We start from the raw sequence: 22,019 nt of genomic DNA, 5'->3' as shown, positions 1-22,019 counted from the left end.
GGTCAAAGCCTAAGAGGGGATACCTAGAGGCGGGTCTAGAATAAGGCGAAGGCCAGTAACTTGATGAACGGACGAAGTGAGCATATTTGGGGGCAAAGAATAGACTGGAGGAGCGCATTACAGGAGCGGTTCCAGGTATACAGGGGAGGGCTTCGTCCTGCAGTGGTTGAAGTACGCTGTTGATGCTGCTGGGGATGATGATATCAATTCTGTCCTTCACACACCTGACGTTGCAATAATCGACACTTACTCTGGCCCTGTTAAAGCACGTCATGTTCATGCACGTCGTTAACCAGAAGCGCGTCGTTAACCACGTAGCTAACATAGTCATGTTAAAGCACGTCGATAACCTAATTTAGAGTTGAGCACTGGCCTTCCGAAGCAAATTGCTCGGCGAGTTACTGCGCTTAATTCTGACCCCAAATTTTTGGAGGTCAGACAGACAGAGAGAACAAGTACGGCTATTGTCTAACTTTTCTAGGCCATGCGGAAGGTGCATAGGCCTCAAAAAATTTAAATTACAATTTTACCTCTCGAGCGAGGCTGAAATGTTTTGTGCCAGAAATCTGGAGGAAACAGCTTTCTTTCGTTATGTAATAAAAAAATAGCGCGCATCTGATTACTTCGTTGCAAATGTTGTGTCAAGACAATAGCCGTCCGGCGCTACTGCCGCCTCAATCAATTCAAGTTTACCGCATTGCCTTGCTCCACTATAAGGCCATTCTCCACGCGGGCTCTACGCGCCATCTACTGGAATCTTGCCAGGAGCGATCTTGGAATGCCGCCAAGAGCTATAGCTGCGCGGGTGACAGCGCGCGACTGTGTGATTTTGTTAGTGTTATTACGTGTCAACTATGTCGACAAGTAATAACACTAACATCAGATCTAGATGCTTCTGAATGGTTGTGGGTATATAAACATCTGGTTCAATGGATATTTCGCTTTGGCCGGGTGGCTGAATTGAGGGACAGACAGACAGACAGGCAGACACAGACAGACAGACAGACAGACAGACAGACAGACAGACAGACAGACAGACAGACAGACAGACAGACAGACAGGCAGGCAGGCAGGCAGGCAGGCAGGCAGGGCAGGGTGCTGCGGGGCGGGGCGGGGCGGGGCGGGGCAGGGTGGGACAGGGAAGGGCAGGCAGACAGACCAAATTTCTGCTTTCAAGTAGCCCAGGAAAGACTGTCGTTTTTGGAATAATTGGTGACAGTTGAACGTAAAGCTTTTGCTTTGAATTCTTTGTGACCGAGAAACCGAAAGTGTGGCCTAGAAAATTTTGGCAAAACTGTATGTTTCAACTGTTCCAATGACCATTTTAGCCTTGTTTCTTCGCTGGGCTTGTCCTGTTTCACAAGGGTCGTTCCTGAGACCACAGAATGGCGCCTACACGATGAATCGCGTAGGGTGCCTCGATTTACATGTGTCCGCTGTGCGGTGGCACTGGCATAGAGGCACCCTAGGATCGCGTTGGGTTGACCTCTCCCATCGATGTGCCGCGCATTAACCGATTTCCCATGCGTCACATGTGCGCACGTGGACGACTGAGAATATTTTTGTTTCTGAAAACAAGCTGGTGGAGTGACCAAGCTTGTCGACTGAAAGGCAGATAAGTTTGGCAGGATGGAGGATAAGTTTTTAAAAGATGGTGCTCTCACAGACACACCTAGTGTGCTCAGAGAACTTCTTAGGGAACGCGCTGGTGGATGCCAAGGTTGCAGCGTAGCACATTCTCGAAGGCTAGCTCAGGTTACGCCATGCTCCGGAGGGCCACGATTGCTTCGCTCCTGGGGTGAGTCTAACCGTCAACGACGAAGTGGATCTCTATGCTGTCGCTCTTGAGCTTGAATGTGTTGAAACTCATCCCATTTTTTTACTTTATACTGCCCCTGCGCCTTCCTCAACCTCTCCTTTGTTTAGGTGGGATAATTCCTTGCCACTGTCGTTTCAGACACCAACATCTACGTCATCGGCGGCACCAGCAGCGTGCTGAACGGTCCGCTGAAGAGGCCGGAAGTGTACTTGCAAATCGACAACTGCTACCGGTTCCCGGCCGAGTACCCGGAAGCCATGACCGGCATGGCCGCGGTGTGCGTGCCTCCGGCGACGCCGACGTTTCGGAGCAAATCTCTGACGTGCATGATCCAACAGAGGCTGGCCGAATGAGGCACGTTGTAGGCAACACTAACAGAAAATGTTGACTTGCACTCTAAATTTCTATACGTATATATAAACGATTGAGCTCAATGTATGAGCGCCATATCACAATTGTCACTGTTGTCATTTCTCGTAGGATGGATTGAGTGTCCCCAATGTTCTAAGTGAGTCGTCACTTAACCGTGCTCGGTTTAGCAAAGGTAAGGGTTGAGCGTTATGTGCTAAGCACGTGTCCACCCTACGAGGAAACCCAAGGCGAATCAACAGCTCGACCAAATTCAGTATTTAGAAGAAAACGGCCCTGGGTATACTGGTCATGCTGCCGTTTAGTTTTTGTATCATAAAGTGGATGAGCCACAGTCCCTCAACCCCGCGCTGCTGGAACAACTTATCACGAATGCGTCTGTCGAACATTTCCAAACAACTAGAAATGGGCTGAAATCTGGTGCAGTTAGGTAAATGAATATTCTTTTTCTTGCAAATTTCTTGCTGCTGCTTCTGTGCAGTTACGCTTGCTGTTCGTGGCTTTGCTAATGTACTTGTGGTTAGCTTTTAAGAGGACCCTGTGTGTAAATAAATCAGTGTGGAGGACATTTATCTTTTTCCTTTGTATTTGGGACGTATGCTGGTGTCCAAACGAAGTTTATGAACTCAAAATTACGGAGAAATGCTATGCATGCAGTTGCAACATATCTGCCCCTGATTTCCGACAGTGAAGATTAAGAAAAAACGTTAAAGGGCGATGTGCGGCACATTTTTTTATGTGCTTGCTTTAATGACACGCTGCATGCATGCTTTCTTTGATGCCCTACCGACACATGGATTTCCTCACGCGGCGAGAGCTGGCTCCCACGTGCCACACCACGTGACGCCTTCGATTTGCACACGGTGCGCCTTTGCTCCGACGCGGAAGGAGAGTGGCAACGGCACACTGGACCTAGTCCTGTGGCGCAGCATGTACGGATAAGCGCGGACATGTCAGTAATACGACCGACTTTATAGATACCGACCTGCCCATCGCCGGCGGCTACAGTGGAAGCCAGCGTGGCAAAAAATTGCAGCGGAGGGACGGCGCGCTCCGTCAGTTGGGGCTTAGTTTAATCACCAAATACCGCAGCTTCGTCTCGCTGGCAATGGGGCCTGCGACTAGTCGCATAAAAATTCACTGACCATTACAATACTCCCCAATGCGAAATTTGTGCGAAGTGCGAACTGCAGTCTTCTCGGTCATGGCTCTTATCTGCTGCGTCTCAGGCGGGGATCGCGTGATCAGCGAACGCAAGGTTGCGCGCGCTACTCGGCTGCTATATCGCAGCGCGTCACCACCGCAGTAGACAATGTTTTTGCAAATCGTGTTTGAATCTTCCGCACAAATATTTGAACCTCCTGCGCAAATGCAAGTTAAGAACTACAATAGGTCATGTAGTGTGTCATAGCGCCGAAGCGGTGGACACGAATGTCAAAACGCGTTCGCTTTTCGAAAATAGATTGCACACAATGCGTTACGTCGTGTGATTTGCTCACATGGTTTGCCTGTCGTCACTGCAGTAGTTTGTCAGCACATGAAGCCCGAAAAATGACGGGAACGACTCGTGTCACGTTCCAAATACTCGCAGTTACAGCCTTTTACCGCCGCGCTGTGGAACAGCCGGGTGAAGATATGAGGCGCAAAGACAACTTCCGTTGTCGTTCTTAACTTGTACGCGACTATACCAAGCGAATAGGAAGGCAGAGCAAAAAGTAAGCAAGTGAGCACCATAGCCGAGGGAAAATAGCCCCACCGAATTTCAGTTATTGGAGAGGGAAAAAAGTGTATTAGTGCACACGCAACAGAGTAGCTGGTCTTTTGGGGTCTTCCTCGCCGAAGACAAACTTGGGCTTTCAGGTGCGCCGTAGTAGAGAGCTCCTGATTGATTTCGACCACCTTGAGATCTTCGCCGTGCGCCGAAAGCTTGAAACACGGATGTTTTCGTTTTTGGCCTCTATCTAGAAAACAGCCGCCGTGACCTGGACCAAACCCGCTTGCTTTGGCAGAGGAGAATGAGTGATGTTGTTGAAAATGTGCAGCAGTCATTGTTCCTACACTTACCATGCACGAACACACAGCCGAACATGCCAGATCTTTATAGATAGCCTTCACTATGATAGTCAGTGGCAAAAGTGTGGGTTTCGCCATGATTTTTCGGTAAATGGGATATATTTCAACGAATTGTTTAACCAACCCTAAGGCTGCCGTATGTCTACGAAAAGCTTTTCAGAACTCGTTTATTACACGAGAACTCCGTAGATGCATTCCGGTGGCTTTAGATGAAGTTCACGTAATGGTGCCGAAGACAAATACCAAAAACCACAGTTCACAGCGATGGATCCGAGGGGGCGGCCGCTGCGTAAGGTACTGCTATGTGTCGTCGTGGATAACCGACTTTTAGAGAATAGAATATCAGGCGCTACATTATCCACTTGCAAACTCTTCACACTAGGTCTAAACTATGATGTATTCCGGGCAGCAAAACCTTATCAGGAGTGTAATGATCTTCCATTTCCTACCACGATCAGGATATTAGGCGTTCCCTTCCACTGGGATGGTTCAGGCTCTGCCCTACTCCCCCAACTGCACCGAACAGTCTCCCAGCTCATCCACCTTATACGCCGAATCCGGGGATCGGCATACGGTCTAAAAGGCATACACTTGCCGTCTTGTCCAAGCCCTCATGGTCAGCCGTCTCACCTACGGAACCCCGTTTGTGAATCTCAGACCCCAAGAAACCACCAAGCTGGGTGCCCTAATCCGCAAAACTTACAAAGATGCCTTGGGCCTCCCTACATTTACCTCTACTGAGCGTCTACTCCAACTTGGGCTGCATAATACCCTCAGTGAAATTCTGGAAGCCCAACGAACCTCACAGCTACAACGGTTGGCCCTTACTCCCACTGGCAGGAACGTGCTTCGCACCATTGGCCGGTCCACCCCGTCTGCAACTCACGAACTTCAACGCATCCCTCTTCACATTCGCCAGCGGCTTAGGGTCGCCACAATTCCGAAGCATATGCATCCGACGTTCAATAGGGGAAGGCGAGAAGCTCGTGTCAGAACGCTCAAAAGGCGGTATGAAACCGACGCCCAAACGCGCTACACGGATATCGCCCATACTCCCAACGGTTCACACACCACCCTCGTCACCCTGGACTCTACCGGCCATCTCGCCACTGCAGCCACCTACAAGCAGCTACCAGTTCCCACAGCAGAGGCACTCGCCGTCGCTCATGCGACCACCACCCACCAAAAACAGCCCTACCTAACCATCATCACCGATTCTCAGCAAGCATGCCGGTGGTATCAAGCTGGCCTGGCACCCCCTCAAGCTCTTTCCATCTTTCACTGTCTCCCCGAAGAAATAGAGATAACAATAGTTTGGACCCCTGGCCACTCTGGTCTTGCTGGGAATGAAGCGGCCCATGCCGCAGCCCGCGCTCTCCACAACCGGGCACTCCCCTCTGCAAGGCTAGATACCACAGGACGTCCAGATTCCGCAAGCACCACCTTAACACCGCTGGACTCTACCTATAGCTCCATCCTTTCCCACTACACAAACATCAGAAGAAGGTACCCTCCTCCCCACCCATCCCTTATCCCACATGAAGCCTACGTCTATCGCCGCCTTCAGACGGAAACTTTCTATAATCACACGATTCTTTCACACATCTCCCCATCCCTATTCCCTCATAACTGCCAAGCGTGTGACCTTCCTCTTACCACCTTCCACCTAGTCTTCTCCTGCCCGCAGCACCCAACCCCCCTTCACTCCCCCACCCTTGAACAGTGGGAGTCGGCTCTGACCAGCTCGTCACCGGAGCAGCAGCTCGCCCTGGTGAAACGAGCTCTGGAATCGGCGCGGGCTCGCGGCCTCCTGGACATGGGAGGCTGACCACTTCCCCTTCCCTCTCCCCTAAAGCTCAAATAAACGTTTTTACCACCACCTACCACATACAATCGGAAAGAATGATAACTCAGCGAACGCAGTTATCAATCACAGTTAGGAGTCGGCAACAGTAAAAGTCGTAACTCTAAATGATAATTCGAAAAATGCCGGTGCCTTGAAGAGTGTTCTTTTAAAGTATTTGATCGCTTAGTAAAAATTTGAGTAGTAGCCAATGCAAACGATAGTTCAGCTTTATTTTCATTCAGGTTTCACAGGCAGGGAAAATCTATCATGCTAGGAAGGTGGTCTTTCATTGGTAGTCAATGGTGAGATTGCTGAACGCCCACGAATATTCCCCCACTACAATAGCTCATCGCATCCAAGGCGCCCAGACACCACCGTGTTTCTCAGGAAAGCCTTCCTCATCAACGGGCTTGTTTTCGGGTGGCATCGAGGTGGCCGCATATAGGTCGATTTTCTTTTGCAGCTTTTTGACCATCTGAAAGCATGTAACGAACAGGTTTTATTTGAAAACTGGCCTTTGCTAAAATAAGATGAGCAGCCACATGAAATCGTAGGACTTCAAGTGACAATTTTATAGCAAGAGCAAAAATCTTCGATGATACGACGTTTAGGATTATTAAACTGTGCAATTATCACAGGTTACGCTAAAAAACGCTACCAAATGGCTTTTAGATTTCATTCAGAATTAAAAAAACACAATCACAATGGCATCTTTGTTTTACCGCGGCAGCGCTGAACAAGAAGTTCTCAAGGAATTGTCCGTTGCATAAAACACGCCGGGCCTTGCTCATACAGTTTTCATCTATATAATCAGCGTAGTATGGTCGCTGCAAGACAAAGGCCTCTCCCATTGACCTACAAAAGATCCTGTCCTGCGCTGTTGGAGTCCGCAGTTTACCCCAAAATTTATCTCGTCCCTACCTCGGAATTATGGCCTTCCCCTTCTTCTAACCCGTCTCTTGGTATCAACTCTAATACACTAATTTTCCACCGGTTGTCCGTTCATCTAACTACATGGACGGCCATTTCTTTCTTTATTTCAACTACCATGTCTTCTATTCTGGTTTGTTCTCTGACCCAGGTAGCTTGTTTACTGTCCCTGAGTGTTACGCCTAACATTATACGTTCGATGGCTCATTGAGCCGACCTAAGTTTGCGTCCTAGTTGTTTAGTAAGACGCAAAGTTTCAGCTTCGTAAGTTATAACCGGCAGTATGCACTGGTTGTAGATTTTTCTTTCGAGTGACAGAGGTAGCTTACACTTGATTATTTTGGAGTGCTTGCCGAGTGCTCACCAACCCATACCTATTCTTCGCAGGGATTTTTCTCTCGAGGATGGGGTCTGCGCTAATCATCTCTCCGACGTAGTTATAATCTCTTACTTCTAAAATTTTCTTCCCTAAGTTGAAGAGGACATTTCTGGCATGCTTATTTTAAAATAATATTTATTTTTAGCCCCATGTCCGTTCTCTCTGACTGTAGTTCCTCAAGCATTGTTTTATATCTGTTCTGCAGTCTCACTTAGCTAGACTATGTCGTCCTCAATCCTCAAATGGCTCAAGTATTCTCCATTTATCCTTAATGCAATGTTTTCCCACTCGAGCTTTCTAAATACCCCCTCCAGACATGCTGTGAATAGTTTCGGCGAGATGGTACCTATTTGGCTTACTCCCTTTCGGATCGGAAATTTAGCGATTTGCTTTTGGAGGGTTATCCGGCCCGTGTTCTACATACCTTCTTGAAGTCTTACGTAGGCCTCCTATATTCCCTGCTCCTTTAGTGCTTCTGAAACGGCTGCGGTGAGTACGGAATCAAACGCTTTCTCGCAATCTATGAAGCCATATGTGCAGCGGTTTGTGTACTCCGCGGATTTTTCTATCACTTGTTGGATGACATGGATGTGATCCATGGTTAAGTACCCTTTCCTAAACACAGCCTGCTCTCTGGGTTGCTGGAAATCCAGGCTTTCACCTATGCGGCTAAATATAACTTCGGTAAACAGCTTGTAAACAACTGCGAGTGGGCTTATGGGTCTGTAACTATTGAGGTCCTTGGAATCTCCCTTCTTATGAATCATAATAATGTTGGCGTTTTTCCAGGCTATGGCCACTTTTTGAGTCTTCAAGCATTCAGAAAATAGTACAGCAAGCTTTTTCAGTACAACAGGTCCTCCCTCTTTCAAAAGATCCACGGTCATGCCGTCGTCACCTGTAGCGTTTCCTCTTTTCATGCCTTTCAAAGCCTTTCCTACCTCTTCTTTAGTTACCACTGGGACATCACAAGTCGAGTTTGCACTAAGTGTTTTTTGTCTAATATCGCTGGGAGACAGCTGGGTGTAAAATCGCCGCTCTGCTACCTTTATTATTTCGTCCAAGTTGTGCGTAATGCTATCTTGTTCGTCTCTGAGTGCGTACATCCTGTCTGTGCCAATGACTAGCTTTCTCGTAGTTACTTTTAAGCTTCGTCCTATCCAGAGCGTTTCCTCGATTACATACGTGTTATATCGTTTGTTTTGCTTCTGTATCAGTTTCAACAGGTCGACTAATACAATCTTTTCTGCCGTACTTGACAGTTTCATGTTCTTACGGTCGGCAATTAGTTCCTTCGTTTTCACCGTTTTAAGTTTGTTCCCTACATGTTACTTCTTCCACAGCTGCTGCTGATTCACTGATTGCCGATGTTAAGTTGTAATTTAGGCTGTGCACACTTACCTCGTTCTGCTCGTCTAGAAGCGCGAATTTGTTTTAAGAGTTTTTTTAAACCTTTGTGGTCTGGCCCTGACTTACCCCATGCGGGGTTTCTTAGGTTTCAGAAGTTTCCTCCTTTCTCTTTTGAGAGTAAGCCTTACCTTGCATCTAACCATCCTATGATCGCTGTTCCAAATATTACTTAGCACCTCTATGGCTTGCACAACACCTGGGTTGTCATTTAAGAAAAAGTCAATTTTGTTTTTTGTTGTACCATAGGGGCTTTTCCATATCCATTTCCGATTCTTGCGTTTCTAAAACAAGGTGTTCATGAACCTCAGGTTATTTCTGGGTACAGATCCCACAGTTTTCACAACCAATGTGTTAATCGACATTATCTTCATTGTTTTCATTGGAGTAGCAGATTGGCTAACCAGCGGTATCGGAATTATAGCTTTCATGGCCATATTCAGCCTAACACGAAGATTCGCGGGGAGTTACTTTACATGCCACTTATTTGTACAAGCAACTCGAGCTGAAATATAAGCTGTGATCCCCCGTGGACGCCATTCTCATCGACGCACCGTCAATCATTGACGTCTCTTTCGGCCAGAATGAGATCGGCCAGGAGCAAAAGAATAACAGGCAAACATCTAGTTCAAAGGAAATGTTAAGGATACTGAATACGATTACAGCGATTTTTGTTCAAGTAAAGGCGAATACGCACGCATATTTGTCACTAATTGCTGTTCACTGGGTAGCCCCGTTTGTTAGGTGTTGAGGAGAGGGCCCAAAACGATTCCTAAGCTTATGCTGTGAGCTACGATCCCTTGCTGTCTATCACAAAGGGGAAGTTCATAGACCCACTCATCAGCAGTGGGCCGTGATTTTGTAGTCCACGGCGTGCCCTATCGGCCAGTGGCGTGGCCGAAGGTTGGGGGAGGGGGTTGGACGGTTCAACCCCACATTCATTCTTTTAATGCATTCGTTTGTGTCAAGTTTGGCTGTTTTTTGCGCGCACATCCGTCCTTTGCTGCAGTTGACGGAATTTATTGTGTGGAACATGCCGGCACATAATTTAACAACGATGCTGTTTAAGGTTGTGGTAGGGCCGGCGAACGTGCGCAAAAAACCTCGCCGAGTGAGCGGGACTCGTGTCGCCACCTGTCGGAGGCGCGATAACACTCGCACAAGCATGTCTTTGGAAACAAGCCGCAGGGTGGCTCGTTCTATCGCTTTTTGCGACGAGTGGTACATTTTTTACGGTGTACAGAGAATTATTATTGGAAAAATAAAAGAAGCCAGACGGCCGAGAAGAGATAAAGTTAATCAACTAGTAAATCCCACCATTCCACACGCCAAACCACAGAAGCCGAACGGTGGCCTCCGAACAAGTCCAAAATAAATTTTGAACAAACGCTCATACCGCTGTGCCCTCCGATACTCTTGGGGCTTCCCCGCAGATTCGGTGGGCCCGCGTGCAATATACATGCTTTAATGACCGAGTGTTCATTACTCTTTTGGGTGCTAACTATGACACTGCGCAGACAACTTGACGGCGTCTCGAAGCATAACCACGCATCAGCTTAGCCGAACAAAGAACAATCTAGTTGGGCCGCCAGCTTCGCTGTTTGCTCAGTCTTCGCGCCACTAGTAGGAAGCTGCCCAAATTTCTCAAAGGAATGCTTGCATACCCTCGGGTTTTTGCGTGCCAAGTTGTACAGCTCACAGGGATCTTTCTTGAGGTTGAACAGGTACGGTGGCTCCCCGCTGACAAAATTTGAGCGCTTGCCTTTCGTATTGCCGCACGTCACTGTGGCCCGCTCACGCCAGCCTTCGGGAAACTGGAGGTCGTCGACGCCATAAAAACTCCTGCATTAATTGAAGTCGTTAGATCATAGCACTATTCATCCAATTTTGCAAAACAGTGCAGCGAAATAATTGGTGCAATGGTAGGTGGTCATTTCCAAGATTTGGTGCAATGGTACGTCACGAATTCGAAGGACTCACTCAGGCTCAACTAGCCATTCATATCATACCCCAGCAGTGTTACTTCTTTGGAACTCATGTACGTATGCCGCACCTCTGGTTCTCTAAATCTAAGTCCACGAGCCTCGGCTACTTGGGTAGCCTCAGCAGTCGAACTGTTAGTTGCGCCATTCAAAGTCTACTTCTGCTGCAGTCTACAACAAGTTACTGCTGTTAGATAAGCAGAAGTAAACAATGGCGCGTAGCACCAGCGACATCCTTCAACAACACTGACAACGAATCGCTGGCTGGCTCTGACACATTTCTCCAGCTGCCATGGCCCCCTGCACATAGATCGCATCACCCCTTAAAGGCACCGTGCAACACGTTTTTACAGTTATTTCGAAATCCTATATGCTTTCAGAACGTACCCAACAAACACATCCAGTACTTAGAATAGGAGGCAACAAAGTACTTCAGCCAAAAATTGCTGCATTGTGCCCATCAGATAACTTAGAAGCTTGTTCAAAAGAGATTTCGTTCTCGCTTTCCCGAACGTGGATTTGTTCTTTCCTTCAGTTTCAGCAATGAACACAGTCGATGGCCACTTTAAAAATACAACCATAAAAGCAAACCAGAAACGAAAGGCGCATCTGCTGGGACAAGCAAATCACGCCGTGCCGCTCCATGCAGGTAATGACTATAGCTTTCTCAGTCTTCCAGATGTGAAGGAAAGAGTTGAAGTGTTTATAGGAAGGGTGGCAGATTCCCTTTAAGTACCTCGTTTCACCACTTGTCACGGTTCGTGATTTCGCTCTTGCGAAACAAAGCACCAACTGGCGACCGAATATCAGCCTTAGACGAATAGCTTTACTGTGCACTTTAGCAAAATGTTTATTGAAAAGCTTGCAGTGCACGTCTCCAACTATTGATACCTGGGACGTCACACTGCTCTATGTCCCTTTTACCTGTAATTGCTCCCGCAATGACAGTGCCGGGTACTCTCCATACACTGCCGGATACCTACTTTAACCTTAGGCATTATGCTACCGACCTACCCCACCACTCCATGTGCTGGGAACGCCATCCACCTCGCTGACACGGCCCGCGAACTTACCCGCACAAGGTTTTCAGCATTACTGGCTTCCCAGAAAATTAGATACGATAAGGGATTAGCGCTCTGCTCATTATGTTCTGAGCTCTATAGTTTCCTTGTGGACTCCTTCTCGCCGCCCTAGACTTTGTCGGAAGCTAATCTCCCGCTTCGATGGCTCTTACCGCATCAAGCTTGCGGCTATCCCCGACACGTGCGCAATTGCCCGGCAAGGCCCACAACATCATCGGCTTACTCGGCAACTCAGCATATGCTCAAGCCTTACGGCACACGGGACACAACGACCCCTGAGCCTTAATTAGGGGCAGATGGACGCTGATTTTGTCGGCACAAATCATGCCACGGTCCTTATGTTGTTTCACTTCAGAAGTTCAGGGAATGATTCTATGATTAGCCACCTTCTTCGCTACCACCAATCGCTCCTGCTGTGTGTACGTGCCATCCATTGCTTCATCGTCGTCGATGGAGGAATGACCCTCGAGCTTCGCGCCACTGCTCCACTCCTGCTTTTTGAAACACTAGCTTCAAAGTTGCTTTTGCCTATGATTTCTCCCGCAACGACACCGCCGGAGGCAATTAACTTTTACTTCTCCTTGGAGGTGAGCCTACCTTAACTTTCGGCACCATACTACCCACCTGCGCTAAATCTACCACTGAATATGCTCGTGACGCCATCGCCTTCGCGGACACGGCTGGCCAAATTACCCGCACAGGGTTTATTCGGACAATGATTTGGCGTTGCTGGCAATCCGATAGCAGGAAAAATGGTGCCGAATTTCACAGAAGGTATGCAGCATTGAATTATCTTGTGTTTCGAAAAACGAGTGTGGCACGGGATACAACACCAGACCTCACTTTGCGACCAACACACCAAACGTTCAGTATACTCGCCTGCCGGACACATTGGGCAGCGACCACTATATAATTTCTCTTACAATTAGGCTCACCCACTCTTCCACCAGGAGGAAGAAGGCTAGAGCCACCAACTGGCCGGAATTCAGAGCTGACCCCACTCCGCTCCCACCCATCGGGGAAGACATCACGGCATGGACCGAAGCACTTAACAAACTTGTTCGCAAGCACACACAGAAAATAGCCCTCACGGACACCAACCCTGACGTAGACCCGCATCTCCTCCACATCTGGGATGCCCGCCGAGGCCTTATCAAGAGATGGCCACGTCAGAGCCACTACAAGAAATAAAGGAAGCGCATAGCCCAACTCACCCAACAAGCTCAAGACAATGCCAAAACACTCCAGCAGCAAAGCTGGCTCTCATTTTGTGACCAGTTGAAGGGCACTGTCAGTACCAAACGCAAGTGGCATATACTGCGCCACCTCATCGAAAATACCAAGTCCCGTTCCATCACCAACACCAGGATCTATCGACTAATCAGAAACAGTGATCTTACACCCGGAGAACTCCTTCAAGCCATCAAAACCCACCTCTTCGGTCACCCTACGGCGCATCCGGCCCCTATCTCAACTGAATGCAAGGGGCAGCCCAACAGCGAACTGGATGCTCATTTCGCAGAATCAGAATTCCAGCAAGCATTAGCACGTCCCACCCGAAACACAACGCCAGGTAGAGATGGAATCACCAACTGACTGCTCAGAAACTTCGACCATGACTCCCAAGGTTCACTTCCAGAACTGTTCAGTCATCATTGCAAACAGGGAACCGTGCCGGCCGAGTGGAAACATTCTGACATTACCCTTATACCAAAACCCAACAAGCTCATTTCCCCAGCATCGCTTCACCCCATCTCACTGACATCGTGAATTCGAATACTTTTCGAGCACCTAGTGCACCAACGCTTGACAGCCTACCTAGAACCACCAGAACTTTTCCCACTCACCATGTTTGGCTTTCGTCAAAATCTCTCGACGCAAGATGTTCTTATTCAACTAAAACAGCACGTCACATATCATCTCAGCCGTTCTACACCCAAAACCGTACTGGTACTAGATATAAAGGGGACCTTTGACAACGTCACCCATGCAACCATCCTAGGAAACCTCGTTAACACCAACCGTGGAGCTAAAACGTATAACTTAGTCAGGACGTTCCTCACAAATAGAACGGCAACACTCCGGCTCGGCTCCCATGTATCACCCACCTTCAACACTCCGGCCAAGGGGACACCCCAGGGGTCGGTAATTTCACCCCTACTATTCAATATAGCCTTCTTTCTACTCCCTTCACTATTGGAGTCCATACCACACCTTCAGCATGCATTTTATGCTGATGATATAACCCTATGAACCACAGAAGGCTCGAGTAGTCACCAACAAGATGCCCTTTAGAAAGCAGTCGACACCACGATCTACTACCTCCAGTCCAGAGGGCTGACTTGCGAACCCTCCAAATCAGCCCTTCCTGTCTTAATGTCCCGCACCCGCGGTCGCCCACCTCTCCCGACGCCTGACCCACAAGTAACCATCTCCGGTCAAGCCATACCCCAAGTGAAGACTCTAAAAATATTGGGGGTCCCATTCCACCATGATGGGTCCAGCGCGGCCCTCCTACCCCAACTGCAAACAACCATAGCCCAGCTCACCCACCTCATTCGTCGCATCAGCCACAAAAAGTTTGGGCTGCAAGAACAGGACACGTGCCGCGTCGTACAAGCGCTGCTTCTCAGCAGGCTTACGTACGCCACGCCATTCCTGGCCCTCAAGCCTCGAGAACAGGCCAAATGGGATGCCCTCGTACGCAAGACCTATAAAGCGGCACTAAAATTACCTACGTACACCCGCAACGAGAAACTGCTACAACTCGGGATACATAACACCCTCTCAGAACTTTTTGAAGCTCAGCACATGGCGCAACTGAACCGACTGTTCGTAACACCACCAGGCAGGAAAGTACTCCAACTCATAGGGAGAGAACCCCCTAATTCCAACGACGCCCCGCACCCGATCCCGGCGAACATACGGTGCAAGATCCGGGTAGCCTCCATACCCCGCCACATGCACTCGCTTTCAACAAGGGCCGCAGAAAAGCTCGCGTTCGTCATCTGGCCAGAAAATACTCCGAAGACCGTCAGGTTCGGTACGCAGACATTGCACAGCACCCCCGATCACGAGGAAGCACAATTGTTGCCCTTACACCTCAAGGTGAGGTGGCCACAGCAGCATCTTATTGTAGTTTATCACCCACAGCGGCTGAGGCAATCGCGATTGCACATGCTGCAACTATTCACCAGAACCAACCACAAGTGACACTTCTTACCGATTGCCAACAGGCCTGCCGACTGTATCAGTACAGCAGGGTACCAGAAAGCGCCCTTCGTCTCCTCCGGACCTTGCCCGAAAATCTTGAAATCACCATCGTATGGACCCCAGGGCACTCGGGCCTTGCCGGGAACGAGGCCCGCCCGCGATCTGCGCTTCCGGGTATTCCCATCCTCAAGGCAAGATGGCTCGAGCTGCCGGGCTTCACAATTCCCTGTCTAACACCCCTCGATCCTGCATACAATGTCATCCTATCCCACTACCTAAGAAGGATCTATTCACCGCCCCACCCTACTCTCAACAACCAGCAGGCTCATATCTCGCGCCGCCTACAGACCCGTACTTACTTTAACTACATTGTTCTCTCCCAGATTTCTCCATCACTCTTCACACACGACTGCCGCACTTGCAACGTCCCTCTCACTACCTACCACTTGGTGCACTCATGTCCAGACAACCATAACCCCCCCTTCGCCCATCACCTGAGCAGTGGGAGTTCGCTCTGACCAGCTCGGCTCCGGAACAACAAGCTCTGGTCGACCGGGCACTGGAATCAGCGCGAGCTCGCGGCCTCCTTGACTTGCGAGGCTGACCACTTCCGATCTTACTTCTTTTCCTTTAAGATAAATAAACGTTTATCTCTCTCAAAATTATATTTAATTTGATGCCGGCCTTCTCACAGGCTGGGTGAGAATTCCGTATTCCCATAATTCCGTTTATATGGAACATTTCAACAGGGTCTAGTGAACCATCTCAGCACCAAATTATTATAAGTTGTCACCTTTGAGCATTTCAAGGACAGAAATTGGCGTGAGACGTAGCATACTAGGTATAATAAAAAACATACGTATTTCGAATATTGAACTGCGTCGTATACAGGGTAGCTACCTGAGCACACGTGCCACCGTGGAGTTCTCCGTTAGTTCATGAATGTCATCGAATGGCCGCGGGTTGCCGGTTGTCTTGTAGCGGCCGTCGTTCCCTCCATCATTAAACACACCCTGCACCAGCTTCATGTTCCCCTCGCGAACCGCTGCCGTGTTGTCAGTGGGGTCTATGTTGTACAGCATCTCGGTCCGAGGCGATGGCAGGTCGAGTGACAAATGGCGCCAGATGTCCATTCCATCAAGGTTACTTCCCAGATTCTTCGGGTCTCCACCTGTTAACGTAGTCACGTTAACGGCAATTACAGTGGTAGCAGTCTATGTGTTCATCATCGTCCAGAGGAATCTAATCATAAAACGAGCTTAGTTAGGGCCTGCCAAGAAAATCCCAACCATTGATTTCCTGCGTCCACTTATTCAATTCTCGACACCGAATTCTCACTTCTCATCAGTTATCATCGACATCGAATTTTCACTTCTAGCGAGAGCCTGCGTGCATTCTAGCAAGAGCCTGCGTGCATTGTAGCGAGAGCCTGCGTGCATGCAATCTCTAGCAAGAGCGTGCCCGCCTGCGTGTACCTCGCTTTCTCAAGTGGCTATGCCCTTTTTTACGTTTTCCCGTTTACCACTTGGTTACCAGTTGCACCTATTAACCGGTTCGCAAATCGAATAAATGCACTCGAACCAGATTTTGGAAGTTTTTAGCAGAACCGGAACAAAATGAAACCGCCCAAGCTGGAACGGCCCAGCGGAACCGGTATTTTTTTGCTCGGCACCCTGGGTTCAATCCGGTGAAAGAAAGGCCTACATGTGCCGTCTCAGCACCGTTTGTTCGCTGAGTGTCTGACCATAAGAAGGCTTTCATGCTTTCGTTGTTAAGGAGATTTTCAAGCCGCACTGCACACTCAGAAACCATCCCCAGAAACCGAATGATCGCGTCCCGGCAGATGACCTGAACGGTGTCGTTGACAAGGTAAAATGCCAAGACTGTGACTCATCCCCCACCGGGGAGGCCGAGTCCACAAGAAAGACGAATGAAGCTGCTTAACAGAGCCATTTTCAAAGCTACAAATACTACACGTGTGAGGACGAAGCTGGTTGAACGTTACTTGAAAGACAGGCAGGTGTTTGATTATGTTGGAAAGAAAACACTCGTACAGAAACAGCGGTGGGCTGCAAATATTTATTGACTCGTGGTTCATGCGTCACGACAAACGCCGCAATGCTAATCGTGGTCCCCTACTGGTTGCCTGTTGTGACCTCCATGCATATGTTTTGAGATTTCATATGGGCCAGTTCGGTCACTGACGATGACAACAGCATCAGTTACGAAACGTCTTATGTGATCTTTTACTACCTGTAGGGCAAAGCCAGAGTTTTTGAAGTGTTATTTTATGCTTTGCTACAGGAACGTTAACATATTCAGCCTGTTTACAAAGTTGAGTGTCTTCGTACTCTAAGACGCAGTAGGCCCGCGAACTTAAACACAGTATCTTGATTTCTATCTTTCTCGCACGTTGGCGCACGCGCCCTCCTGTTGGCTCTCAAATGTAAGATGTATTGCTTACCAGCGGCACTGTATAGCGTAGGCAGCGAGTCAGTGACGTGCATTAGCTGCATGGAAACCCGCTTAGTTTTGGAGAGAAGGGGTGCAAATAGTACAAATACTACAAAAACTGCACCTGTGAGGACGGAGCTGGTAGAATACTGCTTCAAAGGCAGGCAAGTGCGTCTTTTTGCAGACAGAAACACTCGTACGGTAAGAGCGGTGGAGAGCAAATATTGATGGAGTCATCTTTTATGCGCCGCGACAAACGCTGTGCAATGCTAATTGGGGCCCCTTACCGGGTGATTATTCTGACCTGCATGTATAGATTCTTGGTATTCTATACGGGCCAGTTCTGTCACTGACGATGCCAACCGCATAACTCCCGAAACGTCTTACAAAACGTCTTTTACTACCTGTAAGGCAAAGCCAGAGTTTTTATAGCGTTATTTTGTGCCTTACTGCAGAAGGGGAACAAGGTATGTAGCCTGTTACACAGCATAAAGCTGGGTGTCTTTGCACTGTAATACGCAGTAGGCGTGCGAACGTAAACACACTCTTAACTTAACTCTGACACACATGCGACCACACGCCCTCCAACCCTTGAACTCTCAGATATAAGATGGATCGCTTACCAGCGGCACTGTGTAGCGTAGGCAGCCAGTCAGTGGCGTGCATTAGCTGCATGGAAACCCGACTCTTCTTGGCAATCAGCGGCGACCACATCAAGGCAGCTACTCGCGTGCTGCCTTCGAAGACAGTTAGCTTGACGCCACGAAGGGGCCAGTTGAAGCTCCTCGTTGAATGAGGGCCGAATGGTGTGCCACCGTTATCGCTCATGACCACCACTATGGTGTTGTTCAGCATGTCCTCGTCATGCAGGGTCTCCATCACGGTAGCCAAGGACTCATCCAGGGTGTCCATCAGCGCTATGAGGGGAAAAAATTAGAGCCAGTTCCACGCCGGTGAAATCTGCTCACACCGCAGAGCTGACTTCAGCACGCGGGCGGCCACATCCCGCCGAGGTGGGGTCACTCACAGTCGCACACACCGCAGGATGCACGTTTACTCGAAGCTTACCCACGGATGTCTGGTAGTTCCGCGCTGTATATATGGGAGAGGGAGGGTGGGGGGAGTGGTAGTGCGGCGGGTGGCCTGGCGCACGAGCAGATATAGCGCCGTGGACGGCCATCAATGCAGTGGCGCCATCTATGGCCACAGTGGGGTACCTTCGCCTGGCGTTACGATCATAAACGTACATTGCGGTCCCGAAAAAAAGCTCTACTGTTACAAATACAAGGGTTTAATGCAGAGCTCGATGTCGAATTTGGCACGAGTTGAAAGGGTCACTTGGCTAAATCACGTGGCGGCCGCTTCAGGGTGACATAAACGCCGCATGAGATTAAAACTCAGCTTTTTTTACAAGATTTTACAGCAGTACGCTTAGCGGGGAGTGGTATGAAAAAGGGGGGTTTCACCTCACATTCGTGTTATTAAAAACCGATTTATCCTTCGTGACGCTCGCATTGTGTGGACTTCGTTTTGATCCTCAAAACCACTGGGATAGAGTTGTGGCATGTCGTTGGCCTACAGAAGCAGGGTTGCCCGACCACCGCCATCTTGAAATCCCATTTATGCGTGAAAGGTGATTGGCCTGTTCAGAGCTGCGGCGCCGCGTTGAAGACAACTGTTACAAGGCTACAGTGGTCTCATAAAATGATGTATCTTGCCTACAGTGCTCACTCCGTTACGCTCGACCTTGGCCGTTTTGCTGCATATGGGAATCCAAAAAAAGACGTCTAAAAAAACGAGCAGTCTTCTAGAGGGTGACTATCTGGATATTCTAATGAGAAACATCCTGGCACACATTTAGGACTCGGAATGGCTTTTGTCGGCGTAGAGATGCATATTGTAGAAACTATGCATTATGCATGCAACTGGGTTACTGATATCTTAAAAAGGAGCGTAGCAACGTCTCGCTGCAGGGGTTTCCGGCTTGAAAGCGAAAGAAAAGTCGCGAAAACATGATGGAATTTGAGAAGTTGCGATCGCCTGCAAGCATATTAAAACTCAGCTGCCAAAAAATGTCGAAGATATGCAAGCCGCGCTTGTTGGAGAGACATTCTTGGATGAAACCAGCGCGAAATTAAATAAAGTCCTTGTGTCTATTTCCTTAGTCTGTTTAATTTCGCGCTGGTTTCATCCAAGAGTATGCCAAGAAAACGTTGCACGTCATAAAACGAGAGACTATAGACGCTTTGGCGGAAAGAACTGTGAGCTCGATTTTTCTAGCTGACTAAAGTGGAAAGCATGGTAGATGAATTTGTGGCCCCCACCTCTGAAACAAGTGTCAGTGATCCTTACAGGAGAAATAATGCAATTACACGATTAACAAAGCACGTTTTCGATTGTAGCCCCAACAAGCGTGACTGACGTAGTAACGGATGCAGAAAAGAGGAGACCCAGAAGGAAAAGAATTGTGGTAATAATGACAGGACACTGGCACAACTGCGCATGTGCTGTGCAAGAGATGTGTATGAGATCGCGCCATTGTAGGCTTCACCTCATGGCTGTATATGAAATGAGTGCTCAGCTTCCCACGCGACACTCGTTTTCTGAATTTCACACTCTTGGTGCATACGGCGATGAACTCAACCTCCTAAATGAACAGAAGCTGTGAAACGTGGTTGCCATGGCAATACAGCGCTGCGGAGGAGTGAAAGCGACAGAACGCGACGAAAAGAGCAAAAACAGCCGCCAAGCCAGCGCGAAGGGATTAGAAATTACCCCGGAGGAAGAAAACAGAGCGGAGCAGCCGTAACAGCTGTCCGGAAATCCAGGAGGTGTGGCAGCGAAGTAGCTGAAGCTACTGAGCTGAAGTGCGTGACGGCTACCCCATGAGCTGTGAATGAACTGCCATCCGCCCCAACAAAAGGTACCGCGCAAGCAGCATCATTACTATGGCGAATTAAACTTGCCATGACGTATTCTCCAATAGGACAAGGCTGCGCATATAGTACCGGCATATCCCCGTTAAACAATTACCCTAATGCCTTCCCATTAACCACGTCATAAGGATTCACTAGGTGCGATGGAATTTTTTGTTGTTATTTTGTTGTTTGTTGAATTTTGTTGTTCCGTGCTATATATATATATATATATATATATATATATATATATATATATATATATATATATATATATATTATGTTAAATCACCAACGGTCATTCGCTGGGCTCTCCAGCCACGCACACAAGCGACACCGTGAATGCTTGTGTGGGCTGGCATGTTGTTGTTATCGTCCTTTATTGATTGAGGGAAGGCCATGCGGCCAAAGGAGGGGTAGGGGAAGGAGGGGAACAGGAGGAGTAGCCCAGTTAAAGAGATGCGTCCATGAAGACCACACAGGGTTTCCCTTCAGACCGCAGAGGCCAGGCTAAGGTTAAGATCTAATAAATTATTATTACTACAACAACAACAACAACAACAGCAACAACTACTACTACTGCTACTGCTACTACTACTACTGCTACTACTACTACTTGTACTGTTGCTACTACTACTACTACTACTACTACTACTACTACTACTACTACTACTACTAATACTACTTCTAGCTTGCAAAAAACCCTGTTTAATAACAGCGACCGCCATACTGAAAGCCTGGTTATGATAGTCGGCCGCGGGGCCCATGGCGTGTTTCTTGCAGACACAGATGTGGTGCGTTGTGCCACTGTTATTTCGCGTCTGCTTAACGTGATCTGTCTGTTCCATTGAGCGAAAGAGTAGGCACAGAGGAGGACATAAGTACAGGGCTCTCATAACCGCTCCCGTGGGAGCCTTGCGAACGTGGATTTTAGTTAACGTTCGCATACAAACTCCCGGTGTCCGGAGACCGTGAAAAGCAGGTGTTGCAAGTACCCGTGTATAGTGGAAAGTTTCACTGGTGATTCGTGAGTACCTGGTGCGGGACAGTTGATCGAGCACGTTAGTACGCATCGGCCGCAGAGCTGGGGGTCGGGGGTGGGGGGGCATGACCGTCGCCACTAAATAGGGTACTTCCTGTCTTCGACAGTTGGGGCCCAGTTATCGGACCCTATGGGTGAGCGGTAACCCGTGGCAGGGGCCGCATATTTGGCAATTGGCACTGTCTGATGCCCTCGCTGAGCAATCAGTCTTGGAAGAGAGTCAGACAAAAGGATTGGAGCAAATTGCTCCCTCCATTCCCACCCTTCTTCCCATAACCCTTCCCGATGTCCAAGTTCCCGTTCCCAGCAACCCACCCTATCCGGCTTTTTCCTCTGGGGGACAAGGGGGGACCCCCCGGGCTCGTCCCCCTGGCGGTGGGTCGCAAGAAAGCTTTTCCCGTTAATTTCTCTCCACCTTCGGGTGGACAAAATTCTCTTTGCCGGTTGGCCCTTTTTTTCTATTGTTGCAATTGGGTATAACCGGTTATACTAAGGTGGTGCCGGGGAG

General features: G+C 48.7%; 2 protein-coding genes across 3 annotated transcripts in view; one reads left to right on the top strand and one right to left on the bottom strand.

The window, feature by feature from the left end:
* Positions 1 to 2,174, top strand: part of LOC144146577 (beta-scruin-like) — a 61,420-nt gene extending 59,246 nt beyond the window's left edge. Inside the window, exon 16 of the mRNA XM_077678520.1 lies at positions 1,958 to 2,174. Within this exon, the coding sequence (XP_077534646.1) occupies positions 1,958 to 2,172 (215 nt within the window). The 3' untranslated portion in view covers positions 2,173 to 2,174. The remainder of the gene's footprint in view (positions 1 to 1,957) is intronic.
* Positions 2,175 to 6,369: 4,195 nt separating this feature from the next.
* The window catches only part of LOC144147072 (arylsulfatase B-like), a 48,479-nt gene continuing 32,829 nt past the window's right edge, over positions 6,370 to 22,019 (bottom strand). For both annotated transcript variants that reach the window (XM_077679111.1, XM_077679109.1), the window contains exons 8-11: positions 18,178 to 18,471; positions 16,001 to 16,271; positions 10,488 to 10,665; positions 6,370 to 6,582 (exon numbers count right to left, since the gene is read on the bottom strand). In XM_077679111.1, coding sequence (XP_077535237.1) covers positions 6,454 to 6,582; positions 10,488 to 10,665; positions 16,001 to 16,271; positions 18,178 to 18,471 — 872 coding nt within the window. In that variant the 3' untranslated portion in view covers positions 6,370 to 6,453. The remainder of the gene's footprint in view (positions 6,583 to 10,487; positions 10,666 to 16,000; positions 16,272 to 18,177; positions 18,472 to 22,019) is intronic.

The sequence above is a fragment of the Haemaphysalis longicornis genome, unplaced genomic scaffold, assembly GCF_048455015.1.
Source record: "Haemaphysalis longicornis isolate Haplotype H1 unplaced genomic scaffold, Haemaphysalis longicornis Haplotype H1 scaffold_7, whole genome shotgun sequence".
NCBI classification, from domain to species: domain Eukaryota; kingdom Metazoa; phylum Arthropoda; class Arachnida; order Ixodida; family Ixodidae; genus Haemaphysalis; species Haemaphysalis longicornis.
The sequence above is the reverse complement of the archived record's forward strand: the minus strand, read 5'-3'. Positions and strand labels throughout refer to the sequence as shown.